The sequence below is a fragment of the Columba livia genome, chromosome 23 (genome assembly GCF_036013475.1).
Source record: "Columba livia isolate bColLiv1 breed racing homer chromosome 23, bColLiv1.pat.W.v2, whole genome shotgun sequence".
In the NCBI taxonomy this organism is placed as follows: domain Eukaryota; kingdom Metazoa; phylum Chordata; class Aves; order Columbiformes; family Columbidae; genus Columba; species Columba livia.
In genome coordinates this window covers 5,397,842-5,415,191 of record NC_088624.1, presented here as the reverse complement: position 1 = coordinate 5,415,191, position 17,350 = coordinate 5,397,842, and the positions used below count along the sequence as shown (strand labels likewise).

Here is a 17,350-nt window from a genome sequence, read left to right as displayed (position 1 = left end):
AGCCCCCCTCATAGTGCCATGGCCCCGCTCTGCCCCAGTCCCAGACAATGGACCCCAGCATGGAGCCTGTGCACATACAAGAGCTGTCCCTGAGAAGACCTAGACAATCGAGACGGTCCTTTGGGTACATGTATATGTCACCCTAGACGAAAGTCTCTTGTAGACCTGCTACATCCCCCTTTGGGGGTTCTGCTTTGTCTTGATCTTGGTTGTCTTTCTAGAGAAGATGTTCAAAGTTCATGTCCCTCTTTGCTATACCCTGCCTACAAAGTATGTCTCTTTAGGTAAACAAGTCTTGGAAATAATGAGGACATTAGCCATGCAGCATCCTATTATCTCTGAAAAAAAATGTGAACCTTAATTGCAATAGTCTCTTTTGGAATGAGGATTTCCTATGTGAAGACAGTGGTGCAGTAGAGTGGATGGCATATTGTGACATCACAATTGAAGGGTATCACTGAGAGGGACAGGAAATCATAGAATAGTCCATATTGGAAGTGACCTTGAAAGATCATCTGGTCTAATCTTTCATGGGAAAGATAGAGTAGATAAGATTTTCACAGTATCACACAGTATCACAGTATGTTTGGGATTGGAAGGGACCTCAAAAGATCATCTAGTCCAATCCCCCTGCTGGAGCAGGAACGCCTAGGTGAGGTTGCACAGGAACATGTCCAGGTGGGTTTTGAATGTCTCCAGAGAAGGAGACTCCACAACCTCCCTGGGCAGCCTGTTCCAGTGCTCTGTCACCCTCACTGAGAAGAAGTTTTTTCTCAAATTTAAGTGGGACCTCTTGTGTTCCAGCTTGATCCCATTACCCCTTGTCCTATCATTGTTTGCCACCGAGAAGAGCCTGGCTCCATCCTCATGACACTCACCCTTTATATATTTATAAACATTAATGAGGTCCCCCCTTAGTCTCCTCCAAACTAAAGAGACCCTGCTCCCTCAGCCTTTCTTCATAAGGGAGGTGCTCCACTCCCTTAATCATCTTTGTTGCCCTACGCTGGACCCTCTCCAGCAATTCCCCGTCCTTCTTGAACTGAGGGGCCCAGAACTGGACACAATATTCCAGATGTGGTCTCACCAGGGCGGAGTAGAGGGGAAGGAGGACCTCTCTAGATCTACTAGCCACCCCCCTTCTAATACACCCCAGGATGCCATTGGCCTTCCTGGCCACAAGGGCACAGTGCTGGCTCATGGTCATCCTGTTGTCCACCAGGACCCCCAGGTTCCTTTCCTCTACACTGCTCTCTAATATGTAATTTCCCAACCTATACTGGAACCTGGGGTTGTTCCTGCCCAGATGCAGGACTCTACACTTGCCCTTGTTAAATTTCATTAGGTTATTCCCCGCCCAACTCTCCAGCCTGTCCAGGTCCCGCTGGATGGCAGCACAGCCTTCTGGCGTGTCAGCCACACCTCCCAGCTTAGTGTCATCAGCAAACTTGCTGATAGTATACTCTATTCCCTCGTTTAAATTGTTAATGAATATATTGAATAATATTGGCCCCAGTACTGACCCCTGAGGCACTCCACTAGATACTGGCCTCCAACTAGACTCCGCACCATTGACTACCACTCTCTGGCTTACAGTATCACAGATTTTCCATCAACTTGTCCAATCACATCTTGGAATCATGCAGTAATGGGAACTCTACCATATCCCTGGGAGGTCATTCCTGTGAAGGAATTGTCTTAGTGTAAAAAGGTATTTCCTACTTCAATATGAAACCTCTCCCAGTGACACTTGGACTCAATGGTCCTTCTCTTCTCCATGTGGCTCCTTGTGATGAGAGAGCCTCCAGCTTATTTGTAGACATGCTTTAAGTACTAGAAAAGTATGTTCAGGTCACCCCAAGACTTCTTTTCTCCAGGGAGAAAAGACATGCCTCCTTCAGTCTTCTCTCAGAGAACAGGTTCTCCAGGCCTTTGGTCTGATTAGACACATGCACAAGAGTGGCAGTAGCTGCTGGATCAAGATCATCGAAGGCTGAGTCAGGAGACTTAAATCCCAGCTGTGGTTTTTTTCACACAGAATGGCCAGTCAGCAGAAATGCCATCTGTTTGAAGATGATAAGCATCCCAAAGGGCTTGCAAAAAGCTGATTTTCTCTCTCATGGGAGTATTGCAATAGAGAAATTTGCATATGGTGACATCACAATTAAAGGGCACCACTGAGAGGATCATGAATTCAGTGATAGACAGGAAGACAGGAAAAAATGAAATTGATTATGCAAGCCAGCAGGCAATACCAATTATTTTCCTTATGGCAAGGAAAGTCTCCATCATTTTGACACAACAGTGGTGGTGCACCAGGTATCCACAAAGGAAAACTGAGGAGGAAGATGAGTGGAGGGCATTCTCCACCCCATGTTCCCATCTTGGGAGGGATGGGAATCCCAGGAGAATGAGATCAATTACAGGTGTCTTGTTTTACTTGCTATGGTCCAGTACATGACCACAAGGAATCAGCTGCCCAAATAAGAGAGAAGGAGCAAAGCTGTGGTGAGTTAAATCTATTACTTTTGTTGCTATTAGAGGGACAAACCAGCTCTTCTTTTTGAGTGAGAGAACCAACTTACCCCAGATAAAGTTCTGACTATACTTGGGCTAGAGGTGTGCATTGTAGAATGGACCTGGCATAGTTCAGGCCAAAATTTCTGCTCTGCCAGAACTCACCGTTGCCATGGAATGTGTGAATCCCATTGCAACTCATTACATGTGTGGCAATCCCTGGGTGCACTGGCTATGGAATTACCTCATTCTATACTGTTTATTTCAGATGCTCATGGCGCCTGTTAGTCCTACTGCAGACAGTGGTTGGAGATTTCATTGAGTGTGATTGGAAAAGGAGAGAATGTTGGGTGGGAGTGAGAGCTGCCAATATCATTGCCAAGGAGAGCTAAGATAGGGTAAGACAACTACTAAGCTGAGCATCCCTCATAAGCAACTCCAATGACTTGATTCATGAACTCATGAAATTAATTTACTGTGCTGCCAAGTGACAAAATCCAATGCAGGGAGTCCCACCCTCCACTTCCTCCACCTTTTTACCCGAGCAGACTGCAGAACCAAAGAGGACTCTGAGGCCCAGGCTTGGATGCAACACAACTTTAATGAGTCTCAAGAAGAAAAGGAGGTGGATCACAGGGCATACCAGGGGCAGACACAAGGATGCAGTGAAACTCCTGCAGGGAGTCACTCTGTCTGTCCTGCAGAGGGAGAGAGACCAACAGGTGCCCACTAGGCTGGCCTTGGGAAACAGAAGGAATTGAGGAAAGAGAGAGAGACACAACTGGAAGAAGAAAACATTGGTTCAAAGGTCTGAATGCAATGCCATGAATCTCTTTCTCATTTCAAGGACCTCCAAGTTCTTCGGAGTTTCCTGCCTGAGGATGTTGCCAGCATCTTTAGCAGGGTCGGCATCTGCTGCCACAGTAGCGGCTGGTAATGCAGGAGAGGTCAAAGCCCCCAGAGTTGATGGGCACTCCCTCACAGCTGAGGATGCTGCCAACAGCAGCAGAGGTGGAGGAGCCCACAACGGTGTTCTGTGGGAAGGAGCTGAGAATGGGGCCGGGCAGAGTCACAATCACTGCAGAGGGCTGGATGACAACATTGGAGCTCTGGCACTGCCTGACACAGGGCTCATTGCAGCTGTTTGCCAGTGGGGTCGGGCCACAGGGCTGGCAGGGCACACATGGGTTGCAGCAGGACATGTCTCTGGGTCAGAGGTTCACCTGGGAGAAAGGGGAGGAGGAAGCAGAGCATGAGGGGTTAATCATGAGAAGCAGCACTGCACCCAACCACAGTGGAGCCAAGGCACCCCCTGGCCCAGCATATGCTGCCCAGTTCAGATCACAGGAGTCACCTCCACTAAGTCCCAGCATCTCTCTGCAGAAGACCTTCTGTCCCCTTCCCTCTCCCATGAGAAGCAGCTCCCAACTCAGGGCAAGGACAGACCCTATCAGCTGAGACACACTTTGAGGAAAGACACCTGTTCTTGCAGGGGGAGGAAAAGAGGCTTCACACTCACCTGATTCCCAAGGAGAAGGAGGAGAGAGAAGTGAATGAGAGAGCAGAGAGTTTGGCTGCCTTTTATAGGAGTCCTGCACTGCCTCAGGCCCAGACTCCCTTTGTGGAAGTAATAATTTTCTGACAAGCTCATGATGAATGTAAAACACATCAGCAAATGGTATGAGCTCTGTCTTGGTTTCCTGCACTGCCGCCTTTTCATTTCCTGGCCTCTGCCACATAGTTTCCTATATGAAGGCTTCTGTAAGTGCCAGGATTAGAGGCTCTGGGATTTCAAGGTTGGACACACGTCAGCATGTATTTCTTGTTAGTTTATGCCCATTCCCTCATGCATGCTTCTTTTCAGTGCTGGGATGAGAGGTCCCCAGATTTCCAGGTGAGGGATGTGTCAGTGTAGGTGGAAGTGCCAGAGGGGTCCAGTGGAGGTAGGTAATTTCAGCATCAGGAATTCTGGTGGCTTTTTTTTATTTAATGATCTTACTTACAGGATGAGCCTCAGATGCTCCCAGCCCTGCAATCGTTGGCTCATCCCTGAAGAGCTCCTGTGAGTGTGTGCACAGTCCTCTCTGATTCCCTCCCAGCTTGTTTCGGCAGTCAGTTGTTTTCTGAATTCCCAAACAGCTGGGCTGCACTTTATGTTTTCATCTCTCTTTCACCCTAAGCTGCCCTCAGGAGGACATTGTGAAACTCTTTGGCACCCTCCTCTCTCTGGGCAGTCCATGGATCCCTGAGACTAATCAAGCAATGCTGCCAGTGCATCTGTCCTGCTTAAAGTGCCTCGCTCTTGCACTGGAGGGGACATCTCCAACTGCTTCTCAGTCACATTCATTGCTATGTGCTTATCTGCAACAATGTACCTGTTAACGTGACTGTGTAGCAGTCTGTGTGATTCTCAGCATGCACATCCATGTGTTTGTCTGTCTGGCTCAGCACACACCTGTTTGCTTCTAGTGAGACCATTTTTCTGTGTACATGTGTGTTTCTTTGCATGTCTCTGGCCTCGTGCACATTTGCTTGTCTTTGTGCATCTCTGTGTATCTTGGTGCACACCTGAGCATGTTTGCTTATGTGCATGTGTGTGTGTACATAGTTGTGCCTGACCATCCCAAAGCCATCATTGACACCCCTCTGTGTCAGTCCCAGTCTCTGTCACAGTCTCAGCTCATTGTTATCCAAGAGGGCAGAGTCAGGGCCACAGCATTCTGGTCTCAATGAGAAGAATACCCGATTTTGAACAACTTATTTCATGTTGGCTCCAGGTAGCCTCAGAAGGGCTGAGCTGTTTCACAGGGTTGCTTCTCCTTACTCCTGTAAAAGCTTTGAGGTGACAGGATTCACCTGGCTCCATGACTGATCCTTGTCCAGACCCAGGAGCTATGGGAGAAGGAATGAGACCCTTGGGAGCCTGGGAGGAGGAAGATTGTGAACGTGAGGCATGTAGACAATGGCACCAGTAAAGAGCACCGACACTGGAAAGAGCTGAGGATCCCCAGTGCCAGCAGCACTAGAGAAGTCCTGCTGTGCCATGCGGTCTCTTTACAAGACTCTAGTGACATACTGACTCAAAACACTGGTTCCCAGCCATTTGGCCATGGCTGATATGCAGGAGATGTAGCTTCTGGGCACCAAGGCATAGGGAAGGAAAGAGGAACTCCAGCATCAGCTCGCATCACCACACAGGGGAAACCATCTACTGGCTCTCCTCTGAAAAGCTTTCCTGAAAAGCAAGTATTCTGGCAAAATGGATTGGCACTTACCAGACAAAGCCTTTCATCATGACAAGTTGCAGTTACATGCCCTGACCATGAGGCTTTTGCCAAGTTCAGTTGGTTGTTGCCAGTCCTTACAGGCTACCCCCAGTATCCTTCTCTCAGGAGGTTTAGTTTCTTAGAAACACCAGTGACACTGCTTTTTGCTTCCTCAGCCTTGCTGCCTCCCTGCTCTGACAGCACTGAGATGCACCCCACAAGTTCACACCACAGTGCACTTCCTCTTCCCCACCCAATGGCAGGAATACCCTACTCAGGCTTCCCAGTGTGACCTGGGAAATGGTCCATCCCTCCTCAGCAGCAGATATAAGACGACATGTCTGGACTGGCTGGGCTGGGGGTCTTGACTGTGCCCTGCTCTGTACCTGGCTCCCATCAAGCAACTGTGGGGAAAGACCTCAAGATGCAGCAGCAACACCAGGAAATTCAGGCTTGTCTCAGGGCCAGCACACAGGGATTCTGAATTCAGTTGCCCCCATCACTGCAATGCTCTTCTGTCCATATCCTCCCCAGGCCCATGCTGAAGTCCAGCAAAACCCTTAGGTCCACCCCTTCAGGAGACACTGCAGCAGTCCTGTCCAAAATGTCTCTCCAGAGCTACTCTCACTTCTTAGCCAAGCACCCTTGACAGGGCACTGTGAGGCCTTGTCATAAAGCGGGAAATCAAAGGCAGCATAAAGAGAAACAGCAGCACGTGCCATGACGTTACCTGCAATATTACCATTCATTAAGCGTATGCAGGAAAATTGTGGCTTATGCAGCAGCTGTGTTTGAGACTGAGGCCACGTGAAGACAATAGAAAAGCCGTTTCAACTGTTTGCTCTCTGAAGTCACCTCCTTCACCTTAGAAACAAGGTGAATGGGAACTCCCTCTTCTCCTCCTCCTCCTCCTCCTCCTCCTATAAGAAAGGATACAGCCTGCAAGGACATCAGTTGATATCAGATCCTTGGTCTTGTGTTAGTGTTCTGAGATTGTGGTTGTGGGAGAAGGCAGAGGTGGTTTGTCATGGAGAGAGGCTAAGGCTGGGCTGAGGCTACAGGTCATGCAGGAGGATTCCTGGGCCTGGTTTCTACCTGAGGGACCCTGCTGGGCTCAGGCAAAGAATATCTTGTTCCCCCTGCAGAACCTCCAACTCCCCACCCAGCAGGTGACTTGTCTTCCTTTTCGTGGGGTTTCAGGCTTTTCCTCAGGTGTTCCTGCGCTCTTCCTCCTCCCTGCTCTCTCTCCCAGGTGAACTACCAGCCCCATGACATATCCTGTTATAACCAGTGCCTGCCCTGCCAGCCTTGCAGCTTAACCCCACTGGTCAAAAGCTCCCCTGCATTACCAGCCTCTACTATGACAGCAGAAGGTGTTCCCCTTGCTAAAGCCACTGGCAATGGTCCAGACCAGGAGGCCCTGAAATTGAGAGGATGATGCCAGTCAGAATGGCTGCTATTTTGAGAGGGGCAGAGCTTGCCCTGCTCCTACTGCAAAGAGTATCAACGCTTAGGAAGGAACCATCCTGGGGTCTCTGAAAAACATCGAAGCCTCTCAGTCACTTCTTAAACTCTCTCCATTCTCTTCTTTTCCTCTGTTCTTTTCTGCTTCCCTGGGTCATGAGGCCCACCAAAGCCAGCTTCGGGACTTGTGTTTGCATCTTTCCTACTTTGGGGTATTGACTCTTGGGTCTCCATGAAGATCTTTTCCTTTTTGCCTCCTCTCACAGACATCTTGTTTCACTCTTTAGACTCATTAAATTCTGCTGCATCCCAGCCTCTAGCTCTGTCGGGTCCTTTCCCCACTAAAGCTGCCTGGGGAGAAAGGAGATATGCTGGCAAGGAACAAATGGGTGAGCAGGTAGACTCTTTCTCATGCCTAGAGGAATGGGAGGGCAGGACACACTGTCTGTGGGTGTCCTTCAGTCCCTGTCCATGGAGCTGAGAACAACATCTCTGGCTACTCCACAGCCCTTGACCATCAGCCTTTCCCTTACCACATCTCTGCACAGAAAAATTCCCCTTAGCTTCTGAGCATTCCCTAAGGATGGTGATCTGGAGTTGTGCTATTTTCATGGGAAGACCCCATTGCTGCAGGAGGCCCTGGCAGGTTAGCAGCATCACAAACACTCAGGGTCATTTCTGTTGCTCTGGATGGAGCTGTAGTGGGAAAAGAAGGCTAGAAAGAAGATGGATGTTAGGATGGAAGGAGGGATCATGGAAGGCATCCAAGGGCAAGTATCATGAGGACAATTCCCCTCTTTTTCCCTCACATTCACAGAGTGCCCTGTGCAGCCTTAGTGATTTACTACACTGCCCAAAGAAAATGAAAAATCATCATTAGTTTTGGCATTTTGTCCTAACGACATGTCTCTACATTCCCAGACACAGCTGCTGGGCCCTCTGACTCAGCTTTTTATGAGGGATGTAGAAGTCCTGTTACTTCAACAGGAAAGGAGATTGACTCAAAGCCATTTCACTTCGTCCTGATCCACCCAGAGAATCTGTCCTCCATCTAAAACAGAGCAAGATATGGACCCCAGTCTCTTTAGCCTAATACCAGTTTAGTGAGAGCTGATAGCCACTGCCTCACTGTGCACCAAGAAGCTACAGAAATGCATCTGGCATTGGCATGGACATGAGGAGACTGTTTCCCACCCCAGTCACCAGCAACACAGCATCAGCAGGGTATCACTGCAGGGACAACGGCCTGCACAGGTAGGCAGGGTTGCTTGACATTTCTCCCTGTCTGTAAAGCAAGAAAGATAGGGAGAGGAGACAGAGACTGCATTTCAGTTCTCTGAGCACCTCTCTGCCAGGACAAAGTCATCACCATTCAGCTGCAGATGGGCTCCTTCTGGCAAGGGCAACCTGCTGCTCTACAGTGCTCTTGGACATACCAGTGGAGAGTCCCCCACTATGACCTGCACATGTCTTCATGATGACTGTCAAAGAGGTACAGAGTGACACAGGTGTGCTCATGCAGGCCTGCATGGAACTGTGCAAAAATATGTACAGTCACAGAAAGTCCAGAAAATATCAGCAAGTGGGGACTCTGCTGTGATGCTGGGGACCACATATGATACAACCTCTCAAACACAATCCTTGGGCATCTGGACACAAGAATTGCAGTGTTGCTCATTTCCTAACAACTTTGCCACAAAGAAGCTGGCAGGAATGACCCAGGTGCACGTCACCTGCCTGCGCAGGATGCCACCAGCACTTGGGTTGATACTTCTGTCTGCGCTTATGTGTGTCGGCTAGGGAAATCTACAGGCCTTTCATCCTGGCACTTACAGAAGCCTTCATATGGGAAAGCACGTGGCAGGTGCCAGGAAATGAAAAGGCGGCAGTGCAGGAAACCAGAACACAACCCATACGATTAGCTGACGTGATTTGCATTCAACATGAGCTTGTCAGAAAATTATTACTTCCACAAAGGGTGCCTGGGCCTGAGGCAGTGCAGGACTCCTATAAAAGGCAGCCCAACTCTCTGCTCTCTCATCCACTTCTCTCGCCTCCTTATCCTTGGGCATCAGGTTAGTATGAAGCCTCTTGTCCTCCTTCAGGATCAGGTGTCTTTCCTGAATGTGTGTCTCAGCTGAAGGGGGTCTGTCCTGGCCCTGGGGTGGAAGCTGCTTCTCATGGAAGAGGGAAGGGGAGAGGTCTTCTGCTGAGGGATGCTGGGACTTAGTGGAGTTGGCTTCTGGGACTTGACATGAGCAGTGTATGTTGGGCCAGGAGGTGCACTGGTTCCACAGCAGTTGGGTGCAGTGCTGCTTCTCATTATCAACTTCACATGCTCTACTTCCTCCTACCTTCTCTTCCAGGCAACCTTCTGTCCCAGAGACATGTCCTGCTGCAACCCATGTGTGCCCTGCCAGCCCTGTGGCCCGACCCCGCTGGCCAACAGCTGCAATGAGCCCTGTGTCAGGCAGTGCCAGAGCTCCAATGTTGTCATCCAGCCCTCTGCAGTGATTGTGACTCTGCCCGGTCCCATCCTCAGCTCCTTCCCTCAGAACACCGTTGTGGGCTCCTCCACCTCTGCTGCTGTTGGCAGCATCCTCAGCTGTGAGGGAGTGCCCATCAACTCTGGGGGCTTTGACCTCTCCTGCATTACCAGCCGCTACTGTGGCAGCAGATGCCGCCCCTGCTAAGTCCGCTGGCAATGTCCTTGGGCAAGAACCTTCCAAGACCTTGGAATATGGTCCTTGAAAGGTGATAGAGTTCCATGGCATTGCGTTCAGAGCTTTGAACCATTGCTCCATTCTTCCACTCATATCTCTCTGTCTTTCCATGGTTCTTTCTGTCACCAAGGCCAGCCTACCTGTTGGCCTCCCTCCTTCTGCAGGGCAGGCAGACTGACACCCTGCAGGAGTTTCACCAAATCCTTGTGGCTGCCAGTGGTGTTCCCTGTGAGCCACCTCCTTTTCCTTTTGAGATTCATTAAAGTTGTGTTGCATCCAAGCCTGGTCCTCAGAGTCCTCCTTTGTTCTCAGGCAACTGTTCCAGTCTGCTGCAGGAAAAAGGTGGTTGAAGGGGAGGGTTGGACTCCCTGCTGTGGTTTTTGTCACTTCAAAACAAAGTGTAATTTCTTTAATGTTTTCATGAATTAATTAATTGGACTTGGTTCTGAGCAATGATCAGCTTAGTGGCTGTCTCACTTCTCACCCAGCATTGTCTCCTTTTCCCAGTCGCAGTTGATGAAATGTCCACCCAGCAGTATTAGACCTAACAGGCACTTTCAGCATTTGCAGTAAGAAATTAAGAATGAGGCAGTTAATAATCCAGTGTACCCAGGAATTTTCACACATCCAATTATGTGCAACTTGAGTCAGTGTTGTTATGACAATGGCGAGTTCCGATAGAGCAGAATTTTTGGTCAGAACTCTGCCATGTCCTTTCTGCTCTAGTCTACAAAGCACACCTCAGCCCAGGTATGTTCAGGCCTTTATATGGGGTAATCTGGTTGTCTCAGTCAGAAATGGGGGTTGGTCTATCTTTCTAACAGCAACAGAAATAATAGATTTAACCCACCACAGCTTTGTTCCTTCACTCTTGTCTGGGTAGCTGAGTCCTTCTGGTCATGTACTGGGCCATGGCAAAGTAATTGTAATTGATCTAATTTCCCTGGGCTTTCCATTCCTCCCAAGGTGGGCACGTGGGGTGGAGAATTTTCTCCATTCTTCTTCGTCTTCAGGTTTCCCTTGTGGAGACACCACCAACCTTGTGCCAAAATTTCCTTGTCCCGAGGAAAATAATTTATGTTGCCTGCTGGCTGGCACAATCATTTTCATTTTTTCCCGTCTTCCTGGCTATCACTGAGTCCTCTCAGTGATGTCTTTTAATTGTGATGTTGCCATATTGAAACTTCGTCATTAAAACATGCCCATGAGAGAAAATCTGCTTCTGGAAGCCCTGGTAGCATGGGTTTTGGGATTGTCGTCATCTTCACACAGGTGCCACTTCTGTTGATTGGTCGTTCCACATCAAGAAAACCTCAGCAAGGATCCAATCCCCCTTACTCAGCCTTCACTGATCCTCATCCAGTAGCCACTACCACTCTTGTATATATGTGTAATTGGACCAAAGCGCTGGAGAACCTGTCCTCTGAACAAGACTGAAAGAGATAGGTCTTTTGTCCTTGGACAACAGAAAGTTCAGGGGGGACCTCATCACAGTATTCCAGTACTCCAGTTTTTTCATCATTAGGTACAGGCAATAAAGTAGCAGGATTCAAAGATGTTGTTTTCAAACTCACAACATACTGTTCCAGTAATGCTGCTTGGTACTGTACCATTCTGCTCAGTGACAGAAAATGGTGTCTTTGTTGTTCCAGCATTGAGGCTGCAGCATGGGGCACAAATATAACAATCTGCTGTCCCAAAGGTAGTTTTCTTGCCTCTTGAATCAGCAACACAGTCATAGGCACAATGCCGTCACAGATACCGGCCAGGCTTCTAAGGTGTTTCCACCAATACGCTACCAGACAGAGCAGGATTGTTCTTAAGTCCTTTTGGGAAATGGTCCAGAAAGTTACATATTTCTTCCAGTGGTAGGTCTTTCCCATTCAAAGGTGAAAAGCTTCTGGCTCTCTGAATCCAATGGTATACAGAAAAAAACATCTTTCAAGTCTAAAACAGTCAAATAAATATTATTTCCTGCTATATTAATCGAAGAGTGTATGGGTTTTGGCATTACCAGGTACACATTTATCACAGTCTGATTAATGGTTCTCAAATCTTGTACCAACCATGTATTCCATAGAATGTAGATTCTATACTAACAAAATGGGTGTATTGTATTCTGATTGGCATTCCTGCAAAAGTCCACAGTGCATAAACATGTTCATGAAAGTCTCTAACTGCATTTTCACTTTCATGTTTATTGGATATTGTTTTTCCTTACTGGCTTCAAGTCCTGTTTCAATTCTGTTTCACTTCTACCTCTATCAGTGTAGTGTTGGCTTTACCCGAGACTTCAACTGCCCATACTAGTGGAAATACACCATCCAGAAGCACAGAGAAGGAGAATGTTTACAGCAAACTTACACAAACAACAGCACAAAGAAACAATTGCAACAACAACCAATCAAATAAGTACCACATACTCATGCACTCATAAACACTCATAAACTAAAACAAGGACATGAACAGTCTCTTTTCTCTTTTTTTTTTCCCCAACCTTCTTTCAAATCTCATTTTTAGGGGTCGTCATCCCCAAAACATTTGCATTTTTTTTAGGGGCCTATAAACCCTGAATTTTTTATCTTTTAGGAACCTCTAAGCCCCCTTTTAACTTATTTTTTTTAGCCCAGCCATGCAAATCTTTCACAGTTTTGACTAATGGGTAGGCAAGGCCCCCTGCAAGGCTTTCGCCTTGACTTAAGAATGGGCAAACCAAACCAGAGAATTAAAAAAAAAAAAAAAAAAAAAAAAAGAATGGAATGCTTTACTTACAAACGATTCTTGGATCAAGAATTCCACTGCCTCCAGGGACTGAGGACATCCCCGATAATCCGTCAGTACCGCTGGAGATCTTTCTATCCCAGGAATCGGTTGAAGATAAAAGCAGAGTCCCATATGGGGTGCCACAAATGATGCCATAAAAAGGGTAGTTGAAGAAACTTATAAAACCAAAACAATTTGAAGTTTTAAAAACAAGCATCACTTTTATTGATGTGGAGGCTCCCATGGGGAATGTTCTACCTGAAGAGACATACGTTGGAGGCAGTGAATAGTAAAGATGGACACGAACTTTGAACTTCTTCACTAGAAGGACAGTCACAATCAAGAGAAATGAGAACCCCCAAAGGGTGAATCAGCAGGTCCATATGTGAATTCCATTTAGGGTGGCAGACACACGTACCCAGAGGAATGCCCTCCTTGCCTGGGTCTTCTCAGGGACAGCTCTCTTGTGCATGGACAAGCTCCATGCTGGTATAAGTTGCCCAGGACAAGGGCAGAGCAGGACCACAACACCATGCTGTGGGATTGCCTTCCTGGGCTTAGGACCATTACTCGTTCTCCCACTGTAACTGCCCAGACTGGTGCTGTTCCCTGCAGAGCCCAGTGTGGGCAGAGGTGCCCTACTATGGGGTCACAGCCTTGCATGTTGATGTGCCCATGTGGTTCCCAGGTGTGTGCAAGGTCTCTTGCAGGACAGCTCTCTAAGGGCCAGGGACTACACTGCTGGGAAGACTCTGGCCTGCCAGTGAGGAGTAGTGGTGACATGAGCAGAGTTCAGGCCGGCCCTGCCTCAGAGCTCTGGGGTAGCCTGGGAAGCTGAGTACTAGCAGGGTCATTGCCAGAGTTTCAGCAATGCTTGGGTTGGTGCCTGTCCTGTCGACTGCAAGTGCTCAGCACCCAGTGAGATGGATAATGGTGATGTTTCTGCCCTGAAGTGTGGACAGAATGAATATGAGGGAAACCTCCCATGGCCCATGGGGTGCTGTGTGCTTCAGCAATAATTCTGAGCCCAGCAGTGCCTTCAGGAGTTCCTTTTCTACACCCAGAAGGCCACAGGAGGTGACATCTAGAATTATTTGTTCTCATCACTTTTACAGGGATGGAGGTGAGGTGGGCTAGTCTGTAGTTTCCTGGGACATCAATCGGACACATTTGAGATTTAGGTAGACAGGGTCCTGGGCTATCTTGACTAGCCTGTGCTTTTGTAAACAAGCGGGCATCCAGGTGATCCTTATGCTCGCTTCCATCTTGGTGTTTGATGATGCAGATGCATGTTTAGAGAGCAGCTAGGCCCTGCCACATGTTGAAGGACTGTAGGAGGTTCCTCTGTCTCATTTCTCTATGTTCATGTGTGTTGGCCATACACACTAGATCAGGTTATGGAGGGGAATAAATGAGAGAGATGAGGGTGCAGATTGTTCCCAGGTATTCCTGTTTCCCAGCCCCACTCCTGCCACACTTTGGAGCCCTTTCCTCACTTAATGCCATTGGCTGTGGAGTAGCCATGAATGTCTTCCTCAGCTACAAGGGAGAGGGCATAAAATAAAATGCACTGCAGGGAGTCCCACCCTCCCCTTCCTTCTTCTTTTTCCTGCAGCAGACTGGAAGAGTTGCCCCAGAACAAAGGAGGACTCAGAGGCCCAGACTTGGATGCAGCACAACTTTAATAAGTCTCAAGAAGGAAAGAAGGTGGCTCACAGGGAAGACCATGGAAACACACAAGGATGAGGAGAAACTCCTGAACGGAGTCAGTCTGCTTGTCCTGCAGAGGGAGGGATGCCAACATTTCAAAGCTAGGCCAGCCTTGGGGAGAGAATAAGGGAAGGAAAGAGTGAGAAACACAAGTGGAAGAAGGAAGCAATGGTACAAAACCCTGAATGCAAAACCATGGATCTCTATCTCCTTTTAACGACGATGTTCCAAGGTCTGGCGAGGTTCTTGCCCAAGGAAGTTGCCAGCAGCTTTAGCAGGGGCGACATCTGCTGCCACAGTAGCGGCTGGTAATGCAGGAGAGGTCAAAGCCCCCAGAGTTGATGGGCACTCCCTCACAGCTGAGGATGCTGCCAACAGCAGCGGAGGTGGAGGAGCCCACAACGGTGTTCTGAGGGAAGGAGCTGAGGATGGGGCCAGGCAGGGTCACAATCACTGCAGAGGGCTGGATGACAACATTGGAGCTCTGGCACTGCCTGACACAGGGCTCATTGCAGCTGTTGGCCAGCGGGGTCGGGCCACAGGGCTGGCAGGGCACACATGGGTTGCAGCAGGACATGTCTCTGGGACAGAGGTTCACCTGGGACAGAGGAGAGAAGGAAGCAGAGCATGAGGGGCTGATCATGAGAAGCAGCACTGCACCCAACCACAGCAGAGCCATACACTGCCCACCTCAAATTCCAGAAGCCACCTTAACCACATCCCAGGCTCTCTCTGCAAAAGACCTTCTCTCCCCTACCCTCTCCCATGAGAAGCAGCTTCCACCCCAGGGCAAGGACTGACCCTTTCAGTCCTTGACAAACATCGAAGAAAGACACCCGATCGTGAAGGAGGAGGAGAAGAGGCTTCACACTCACCTGATTCCTGAGGAGAAGGAGGCGAGAGATGTGGATGAGAGAGCAGAGAGTTGGGCTGCCTTTTATAGGAGTCCTGCACTGCCTTAGGCCCAGGCTGCCTTTGTGGAAGTAATAATTTTCTGACAAGCTCATGCTGAATGCAAAACACACTAACTAATCAGTTAATAGTATAGGCTGTGCCCTGGTTTCCTACACTGCCGCCTTTTCATTTCCTTGCTTCTGCCACGTGCTTTCCCAAATGAAGACTTCTTCTGTAAGTTCAAGGATGAAAGGCCCCAGGATTTCTAGAGCAGACAGACGTCAGCACAGGCATAAGTGTCACCCCAAGTGCTAGTAGTATGCTGTGCAGACAGGTCATGTGGACCTGGGTCATTCTTGTGGGCTTCTTTGTGGCAAAGTTGTCTGGAAATGGGCAATACTTTTATGTTCCACAACCGTTTCCCAAGTGCTGCCATATGGGAGGACGTGTGAAGGGGGAAGGGATTGAAACTGGGCTCTCCAAAGTTCAGCCTAAGGATGGAAAGCCCGAATTAAGAGGGAAATCAGCAGCCCACTTGAAGTGCATGTACACTAATGCACACAGTATGGGCAACAAACAAGAGGAGCTGGAAGCCATCGTGCACCAGGAAAGCTATGACATAGTTGCCATCACAGAAACATGGTGGGATGACTCATATGGCTGGAGTGCTGCTATGTGTGGCTACAAGCTCTTCAGAAAAGATAGGCAGGGTAGGAGAGGTGGAGGGGTGGCTTTATATGTTAGAGAGTCACTCGACTCTGTTAAACTTGAGGTCAGCAGTGACAAGGTTGAGTGCCTGTGGACCAGAATCAGGGGGAAGTCCAACAAGGCTGACATCCTCCTGGGTGTCTGTTACAGGCCGCCCAACCAGGACAATGAAGGAGAAGAATTATTCTACAAGCAGCTGGCAGATGTCTCAAAATCGACGGCCCTTGTTCTTGCGGGTGACTTTAACCTGCCAGATATCTGCTGGGAGCTCAATACTGCACAGAAGAGGCAGTCTAGGAAGTTCCTAGAGTGTATAGAGGACAATTTCCTTCATCAGCTGGTAAATGAGCCCACCAGGGGCAAGACCCCGCTAGACCTACTGTTTACAAACAGAGAAGGGCTGGTGGGAGATGTAGTGGTTGGAGGCCGCCTGGGGCATAGCGACTATGAAATAATAGAATTTTCAATACTCAGAGATGCAGGGAGAACCATTAACAAAACCTCTACGCTGGACTTCCGGAGGGCAGATTTTTGCCTATTCAGAAGTCTATTTCAGAGCATACCCTGGGGAACAATGCTTAAAAACAAGGGGGCCCAGGAGGGTTGGACATGCTTCAAGCAGGTGGTTTTGAGTGCACAGGAACAGGCTATACCACTGTGCCGAAAGGCTAGCTGGTGGGGAAGACAACCGGCTTGGCTAAACAGGGAGATTCTGAATGAAATCAGAAATAAAAAGAGACTTTACCGACTGTGGAATAAAAGGCTGGCTACTTATGAAGAATTTATGGAAATAGCTAGATCATGCAGAAAAAAGATCAGGGAAACAAAAGTGCAATATGAAGTTAATTTGGCCAATTCTGTCAGGGATAATAAAAAGTCCTTCTTCAAATATGTTAATAACAAAAGGAGGGGCAAGGAAAACCTCCATTCTCTGTTGGACTCTGAGGGAAATATAGTTAACAAAGATGAGGAGAAAGCTGAGGTACTTAATACCTGCTTTGCCTCAGTTTTTACCAGTAAGACAGGTGGCCCTCAGGACAACTCATCTCTGGAGGTGGTTGACAGAGATAGGAAGCCAGATAGGCCCCTTGTATTCCAGGAGGAAATAGTTGGTGATTTACTGAGCCATCTGGATCCTCACAAGTCTATGGGACCAGATGAGATCCATCCTAGGGTGATGAGGGAGCTAGCAGAAGAACTTGCCAAGCCACTCTCCATCATCTTCCAACAGTCCTGGCTCACTGGGGAGGTCCCATAAGATTGGAAATTGGCCAATGTTATCCCAGTCCACAAAAAGGGCTGCAG

The 17,350-nt window shown here is 48.5% G+C and overlaps 1 protein-coding gene across 3 annotated transcripts in view; it reads right to left on the bottom strand.

Annotated features, from left to right (window-relative positions):
* Positions 1-17,350, bottom strand: part of LOC102084422 (feather keratin Cos1-1/Cos1-3/Cos2-1-like) — a 61,068-nt gene that overhangs the window by 28,945 nt on the left and 14,773 nt on the right. Inside the window, exon 1 of one of the 3 annotated variants that reach the window (XM_065039924.1) lies at positions 15,319-15,465. The exons of 1 other annotated variant lie outside the window; for it this stretch is intronic. In XM_065039924.1, the coding sequence (XP_064895996.1) occupies positions 15,319-15,450 (132 nt within the window). In that variant the 5' untranslated portion in view covers positions 15,451-15,465. Of the gene's footprint in view, positions 1-4,036; positions 4,184-15,318; positions 15,466-17,350 lie in introns of those variants that run through there. One more of the 3 variants, XM_065039923.1, reaches the window with a different exon arrangement.